Here is an 8,491-nt window from a genome sequence, read left to right on the forward strand (position 1 = left end):
CTTTACTTTACTTTTATCCAGGCCCCTGAGACATGATGTGTATCGAGGTAAAGCAAACACCTTTAAAGATCAAGATTGAAGATATATTTTTTTTTACAAAAAAAAACAACTTTACAACTTTTCAGAACCTGTCTGACACCGATTCCGCAGAGGTGCATGAAATGAGAGTTTAATGCCCAATGGCCTCACATTGTGATTTGAATTTTAATTGCCTGATGGTGTGTGTGTGCTTAAATTCCCTTTACTGTGGCACACAGTGCACTTCACCTCACTCTTCATGCTTCCTCACGTCATGCTATCTGCCGTGCCATTACAGCCCATACACACAAACTGCTGAATCGAAGGAGAAAATCTCAACATAAACTAAAGTGATCTCCAGAGTAAGAGGAACTGAAAATGTAATTTCCTGTAGAGAAAACAATGGGACCTAAATGAAGATCTCACTTCTGGCTCAGCACAGGGAGTGGGTGGGTGGGGTGGGTGTATATGTGATGAAAATGCTCCTCACCATCCCTCAAACCATAGAAATATTAATGAGGGGTAGGAAACGCACATAAACATACACATGAAATGTGCATTACTAAAATGGAGTCACACAATGGAAGACTGAATCCACCATCCTTATTGAATGAAGTCATCTGCTGCAATAGACCAGTCAGGCATCTTGATGTACCAAACATCTGTACTTCTGTTACATACTGTGCAGTCACACACACACTTTCTCACTCAAACGCACACACACACACACACACACACACACACACACACACACACACACACACACAGACACGTTAAAGCATATACCACAAGCCCCGCACGAAAGGGAATTGAACCTTAGATAATGCACAACACTAACTGACTAAGGAAGCCATCACAGCTTATCACCATCACAATTAACTGACATTCACGGACTTTTTGAGCCAGCATGGCCGGCTTGGCAATGCCCCGCGCCCAATCAGACCCGACCAGACACACCGCTGGCACCCCGCTCTCCACATAGCTGGGATTTCAGGCGCGTTGCGGGCCCCTTCCGCGGCCTGCTTTATCCATTAGGACAGGGTCACAGAGACATTAGGCACAGCGGAGGCTCCCGACCAGGATGCCGGAGCGCTCGCAGCTTACCACATCCTAATGGAATGTGATAATGACCCTCCACTGTCTAATAAAGAGCAGTCAAGAGACGAGTCGGGGATCTGAACGCAGCCACTTAGGACTCCGCAGACCGACTTCGGGGATTTCAACCCTCGTTCTGTTCCAGCGCTGTCAGGACTACCACCTGTCCCAACAGCATGGGAAATGTTCCCGCATTTCTGTCATCGTCTAAAGCTTGTAAAAAAATTTTTTAAAAAACTTGCCTCCCCTGTTTTATAGCTTTTGTTTATCCACTTAGCAACCAGGATACAAAATAATGAAGTGTAAAAACAGTTGGACATGACGCTGCAAAAGTATGTCACCAGGATAGAGTCTGTGCACTGTTTTCTAGACAGCTCTGCAGCTCTAATGATACATCTTAAATCCAGGTTAAGCCATTCCAAGAGTGAAAATTACAAGCTGACATTTAGTTTAAACAAGCCACAGTTTACGCTACATGACGTAAAGATGCCCATAAACAGATATACCACATATGAGCAACTCCCATTGCCCATGTAAAGTGCTGAATACAATGAAATTAAAGGCCACACCAGAGCTTCATAAGATCAGAAACACGCTTCTATCTCTCCAAGATTTCTCTCGCAAGGGCTCCATAGCCTTGAAATATCCAAACAATAGCAAAATGTGAGTCTCAAGTTATGGCCAGGAAATAAAAACGTGATTTTAATCAAATATCTCAGTCCTGTTACTACACCATGCTGCTGACCTGCAGGAAAACCTGCATCATGAACCTTCACCATCATCACGTCATGAAACCGAAAACAGCAGTGAAAGTTTAAACCGTGCTCTGTGAGAAAGGTCGTGGTAATGGAGGATCGTGTAGGCTATTGAGTCTGGCATTAAAGACAACGTCAGCCATTTCAAAATCGGGTTTTTCTGCTTGAATGACTTTTTGGCCGATGCACTCCGGGCCTGGCCCTTCACCGTGTTCCCTCTGGAGAAATCACGACAGAAAACCGCCAGGAGAACTTGAACTGCCGAGTGGGATTTTGATTACATTGTTCATTCAGACAGCTTATATAAAGAGTTTCTGCCTTTTCTCAACTTGTCCGTACACAGAGGTGTCGACTAAAGTGTTTATTTTAATCATGCAGCAGTACACCTCCAAGTGCACCTTCATCTCGAGAGACAAAAAAAACTACCCGACTTCTTCCACAAAGACTCTTAGCTCATATAATATATTATTTTCGATGACTGCAACTCGAGTCAAGCACTGTGGCTTCTAGTCTGTGAATGCTAAAAGACGTGCACTTCCAAAACATACAGTCCTCAGTCATCGTTGCACACAAATTACTCTCCATCCCATGCGTGTGGCCACGGTTGCGGCGAAACAGAAATGCTTTGAGCGGAATCGGTTTTTGGCACCGTGGTGACACCCAAGGCACCACCCCAGCAAAGTCAGACATTCCCGGCCCTGGCCTCGCACTCCCACCCCAGTGCAGAGCGAAATCTCGAGCCCTTACGCAGGGCACCAAGCCCTGCTCCTTGTTTGCTTTCACAAGTCACCATTGTTTCTAGTTCGTGTAACCAGCAATTATCATCGACTCACGCTGTGTTAAGCTATTGGAGGTCAAGCACTTAGCATTTGTATGTGTGTGTAAAACGGGGTTTTCACTGTTTGTTGGTTTTTAATTGTGTGCGGCGTCTCGCTCGTAAGTCACTTTCATAAGACAGCACGTTCCACATGAATAAATGCAAGGGTAAGTTCACCGGCCCCAGCGCTTCCTCCAGCTGGGACTCCAGCACCCTACGGGGCGGAGGAGGTTTTGACGGAGCAGCGCAGGACAGTATGGCGGCGACCAGGGGAGGGGGACTTCCCTACTGGCTTCCTGGAGACCCAAGGGACCGTCCCCCTCCCCACTCCTATATGCATGGAAACACACCGGGATTACATCAAGATTCAGCAGTGTGTTCAACAGAACGCGTAGGTGCTTCACCACACTGTATCCGACCACTGCCTATACTCCCACAGTATGAACTAAGATTTTACATACACATGACCACAGATTCAACAAGGGCCACTGTGTTTCTACAAGGTGAAACTTGTACACCATGCTAACTTTCACTCCGGTTCCAAGTGTTTGGTCTTGCACTGTGGGCTAAATGTGAAAGCGATTGCATTACACCCTCTCAATTTGAGGAAGGCGGAAGGGCTGACTGTGCAGTAATTTATATGTGCCCTTACCCACCCACCTAGTTCATTATTACAGCAGAGTTGGTGTTGAGTGTTTAGATATATGGTGAAATCAACCATGGAGGAAATATAACTCAGCTTTGGCACTCAAATGCTTCAACGAGTAGGCTAAAAATCTGTACAGTTTTGCCTTACAACTGCAAAACATATACACAAGCTCAACAGTAATAAAATCAATAAAAATGCTAGGAAGGCTCCAGTACTAAAGTTCTGCAGTTCAACAAAGCCACTAACATTTTCACTATGGAATAATTCAATGGAATTTATCTGCAATAATGTAGTACAATGCATCTCCATATAAGCTTTTTCCACAAACACCAATTTGACCCAGTGAGTCTCAGGACTACAGCCACCAGTATCACTTGTTTCTAGAATGCAACTTTGCAGGGGGAGAGGGGGGGTCATGACCAGCACCGACTGATCTAATGGTTACATCACTCCCTCGGCCGGGTGGCCTCCTCTGTCTCCACACTTTCCTGTCCTCTGTCCAGCCCATAAACACGCGGGTGTGGCACGGGTGCTGAGCTTAGTCTGGGTGTCTCGTTCTCCAAAGAACTTCTCAATTATTCTACAGAAATGTAGCCTATTAAGTGATTTTGTCAAAAAGTAGGGATTTCTCAACTATTATCCCCTAACACTCCCATTATCACTGATCTTTTAACTGTGCAAATGCAGCATATTTCAGATAATAATAGCACTTCAAATGGGGCTTACATTGTATGATGAAAACATCTAACTTCAAAAATAGTAGGGTTTCTTTCATTGCAGCTAAGGGATTCAAAGTCCCCCTTCCTATTATTCATGCTTACAGTGCTGTTGCTTGCAATTGCTGAACCTCATATCAGTCCCAGTGATCACAGTAGGCCAATCTAGACGGGGGAAACTAGGGCAAAATGCCTTTCAGCCTCCACCAACGCCCCCACTGCTCCACCTGTGCCTGCTGCTGAAGAGGGAGTTGTACATGAAACACAGGTGCCACCCTCTCTATGCAAGGACGAGAGACAGGAGATAACGCAGAACTGCAAAGATGCAAACGCAAACCACAGCCGACTGCTTGTCTGTCTTGTGTCGTTTCCAAACCTGCTTTTCTCTGCAAAGGCGCAGCTCTTGTTGTTTTCGACAGACTGTTTTTTCAAACAGGATGCTCATGCAAATGTGTGTACAGCAAAAATCATGAGGTTACAGTACACCATGAGGTGAATAACTTGGAGAGATATTGGAATGGTGGTAACTGATTAAGCAGAAAGTAAAGTGGTATTTCAAATGTAGTTGATGAGCAAAAACAATAGCGTTAGTGCACATTTATGGAACTTTGACATAGGCTACAAATAACTTATTAAACACTTCCAAAGGGGCTCATTTATCTAGGATCTCTCCCTCATTAAGTGCAGAATATTACCTTCTGGTCCACTATCGAGCACACCAGGTCTTTCACAGCGTTGAGGGACATGTCATGAGCCTCCAGGTTCACAGTTTCTCTGGTGAGTCCAATCTGGAGCAGGAAAGAGACTCCATGAAACGAGCCTCTGGAGTTTGTGGGGCTCGGGGCGCTGACACTCCCATTCGACAGGCGGTTGTAGAGGGTCGCCGGTGGACTCGGGGATGGTGAGGGAGTCGGTGGGGCAGCGACATGTTGAGCCACAGGATAGAGTCTTGGAAAAGGCTGAGGAGAGGAGCTGCTACAGGCGGACATTTGTTCAAACTACCCTTTTCTACACAGGGATCACTTCAACAGCGTAGGCTAAAATGTATCATTATGATATGCAATCCCCCCCCCCGTAGTTCCAACTTTACTTGATTTGAAAAGTTCGAAAAGTTCAGTGAGTATGGGGGGGGGGGGGTCCAGCGTGTGTTAGGATTATATTGGCGATGTTGCAAGTAGCCTACCGCTGCTTGGTCCAGTTTTACACAATAGCCTACTGGAAACACGCTTAGATTTTTGTGTTCTAACTATTCAAACGCCTGTTGTCTCGTGCATACCCTCACACTTTCAAGTAGTTTGTAAGATCTCACTCCTTTTCTTCCTTTCCTCCTCGAATAACCGTAGTTTTTCCCCTCATTATCGTTTATGCTCACAATTCTCCACGTTTCGGAATCTTGTAGTATGAACAGAACTCTTCCGTTGTCTGTTCACTGACCTAACACTGGTTTATCACAACAACCAGCGATGTCAGATGTTTTCCAATGTTGTTCAGTGTGATCAGCCCTCAGGTCCGCAGGAAATCTGGCAACAAATATGAAAACAGAATATTTTACTCCCGAGCAAAAGGCACCAGTGCACTCACTCCTACAATGTAGGCTATAAACCAATATTCTGTTGGCCTGTTTCTTCCCTATTGAAATGTAATTTATATGACGCTATGAAAAATGTAAAACATATCAAGGCCAATACACGTTGACACAGAATAGCCTACACATCTGGATGCTCTGAATCGATGTAGCCTACCAGGGTTCAATTGTTCGCATTAGTGAGTTTTGCGTGACATCCTAATTTAAGAAAAGCTACCAACATCAAACTTATGATAGCCTACCAGTGTAACCACTATGTTTGACGGATACGTTACCTATTATCTCCAAAGGGCGTTCTTGGCGGAGGATGTAAAAAAATCAACCGTTATTTTTAAATCCAGTCGAAATGTAGTGTAGCCTAAACTACGACTCGGGCGAACTATTTCGAACACTAAACTATCCTTTGCAGTTTCGACAGACTTTTTCGGTGCCTCCTGCAGCTTCACCCTCTGTTAAACGTTTCAATAGCCTGCGGCGAAAGGTTAGGCTGCATTTTCCAACTTCTCCTTCCCTTGAAAAGTTCTTACCGCTGCGCTCACGTATCCAGTTCATGCATTTCACATTATCGCCGAGATGATACTCCCTCCCTCAGTCTCTCAACCAACACAGAGCAACTAGGGGATTCTGGGATAACGAGTTCGTGCTGCGTTTAAAAGTTACATGGTTGGTGAAAGTGCAAGGAAACTACATTACCCTAATCGTGATAGAACCGGATAGCACATGGAATGTGTCGCGCATGCTCTAGAGTCGGAACTTCATTGTTCTAAACTGCCAGATAAGCTATGGCCGTAGTGTCTGCGACATCTAACGGCACAGTTGAAAATGATAGAAAGGGGTGGTTGTTGAAGCGTACTCATTTCACATATCGTTGGAAACTCGCTTGGTTTGAACTCAAAGACAGCTTGCTTGTATATGGTGATAATGAAAAGGTAAGGTGGCTGATTAGATGTGGTCAGGTTGTTATTTTCAATTAGATACTGTTCTATAGGCTAATGATTGAGAACTGTACATTCATGATTTATGTTCATGAATAGCCCAATAGAACTGTGGCAGAACTCCGAAACTAATTATTTCCACATCCTTGAAAAATTTTACCTTTTTCTCAGTTGTTGCCTAAGATTCTAGAGCGCTGGTTGATACATTGTTGTCATGTTGCTATGGCAGCCAGCCTGTCATGGCTGTCCAAAGAACGCTTCAGAAAGCAGCAATCCTAGCCTAATAGTAAACAACAAATGTATTGGAGTATAATGGGCTAGGCTAAACATATCCCAATAGGCCGAACAGTGAAAAAAGTAGCGTCATTAATAGGCTTACCATACGAAAAATAGTAGACCAGAATTAAGGTGCAAAATAGACTATTGTTTCTACCACTCTACTGTCCCAGCCTATCCAGCACTAACTAGATGGAATAGATCTAGAATAAACTATGACTTAAATGTTCTTTTACCCCCAGTTCAAATGTAACCAAGCAAACTAATCATCAGATGTATTTCAGAGGCTTCATAAAGCAATCAACCTTGTTGGTGCAGAAATGGAGCCATTGGAGGGAAACACATCCTTTGGCTGGACCATTACGCCAGGAGACAGCAGTCATCGCACATTTTTCCTCCGTGCAAGCACAGAGGAGGAGCAGCAGCAGTGGATGGAGGCGATCTGTGAGGCACAGCTGAGGTCTGGAGAGCAGGGGCCAAATGCCTGTGTGCTGCAGTGACAGTCCAGTTGTGTGTACTGTCTTTTGTTTACACATTATAGGAGTTCTGGTGACACAATTAAGCAATTACGGCAAGCCATACTGTATATATTATCATATATGACCATCCACTCTATTTATATAAGCATTTATTTATTCATGCTTATCTGTAGATTCAAAGGAAAGAGTTTAAATATGTTTACGATACAGCCTAAAACATTTGTTACCCTCTATTTATTAAAAAATAGTGCTTTGTTTTATACCATGACTTTGATGCCTTATCATTCAAAGTAACTAGAAAAACTGTACTGGGCCTACACAGATGTCTGCTGTAGTCTAGGGCTAAGAAGGTAGTCTTCATAAAACGTTCAGTTTCGCCCTCAATGTTCTGGTCTGAGGAAATGGATTTGCAGAGCCATTTCCTGTGTTAAATGTATAATACCCATTGTGCTGACCTCACCTTCAGCGTACAACTGAACAGAGGCTCCCTGGGCATTGAGAGGTTTTTCTAAATATTGACAGTTGCCATGGTGCCAGTGCCATACTGCTTTTTAAAAAAGAATAGCCTTAATTGCTCCAGGATAGAAAATATTTCAGATTTATTTTTTCTTTTTTTCAATTCTTTATTCTCACTATACCGGTCAAAAGTTTTGGGTCACTTAGAAGTTTCCATTCCACTCCATTATCGACAGAATACCAGCTGAGATCAGTTGCATTGTTTTTTTAATAAGGGCAGCAAAAGGGTTCTTGACTATTGTAGAAAGAAATGGCTGATCTTTAATGCAACATTGCCCATTATCAGCAACCATTCATCCAATGTTCCAAAGGCACATTCTGTTTACTAATCTGATATCATTTCAAAAGGCTAACAGAAAACATTGAGAACCGTTTTGCAATTATGTAAGCACATAATGTAATCTGAAAACTGCTGCCCTGATTAAAAAACAATGTAACTGATCTCAGCTGGGATTCTGTCTATAATGGAGTGGAATGGAAATTTCGAAGTGACCCCAAACTTCTGACCGGTAATGTATATATTTGCATACATAAAAACTAAAATGATGTTTCTCCCATTACAAATATTTTGTGAAAAACAAAATGAAGAAGCATTTTTTACAGTAAATATGTGACTTGAGTTGACTGTAAATATGTGACTTGAGGATAAT

At 43.4% G+C, this 8,491-nt stretch overlaps 2 protein-coding genes across 9 annotated transcripts in view; one reads left to right on the plus strand and one right to left on the minus strand.

Moving 5' to 3' along the window:
• The window catches only part of LOC121711681 (serine/threonine-protein kinase D3-like), a 42,921-nt gene extending 36,624 nt beyond the window's left edge, over positions 1-6,297 (minus strand). For 7 of the 8 annotated variants that reach the window (XM_042095477.1, XM_042095474.1, XM_042095476.1 and 4 more), the window contains exons 1-2: positions 5,911-6,244; positions 4,746-5,570 (exon numbers count right to left, since the gene is read on the minus strand). In XM_042095477.1, coding sequence (XP_041951411.1) covers positions 4,746-5,039 — 294 coding nt within the window. In that variant the 5' untranslated portion in view covers positions 5,040-5,570; positions 5,911-6,244. Of the gene's footprint in view, positions 1-4,745; positions 5,571-5,910 lie in introns of all 8 variants that reach the window. The other variant, XM_042095471.1, reaches the window with a different exon arrangement.
• Positions 6,298-6,333: 36 nt separating this feature from the next.
• On the plus strand, positions 6,334-7,810 carry si:ch73-111k22.3 (pleckstrin homology-like domain-containing protein). Its single transcript, XM_042095478.1, has 2 exons — positions 6,334-6,564; positions 7,131-7,810. The coding sequence occupies exons 1-2, from the start codon at positions 6,418-6,420 to the stop codon at positions 7,344-7,346; spliced, it is 363 nt and encodes a 120-aa protein (XP_041951412.1). The 5' UTR covers positions 6,334-6,417; the 3' UTR covers positions 7,347-7,810.
• The last annotated feature ends 681 nt before the right edge of the window (positions 7,811-8,491 follow it).

This window comes from Alosa sapidissima, chromosome 6, assembly GCF_018492685.1.
Source record: "Alosa sapidissima isolate fAloSap1 chromosome 6, fAloSap1.pri, whole genome shotgun sequence".
NCBI classification, from domain to species: Eukaryota; Metazoa; Chordata; class Actinopteri; order Clupeiformes; family Clupeidae; genus Alosa; species Alosa sapidissima.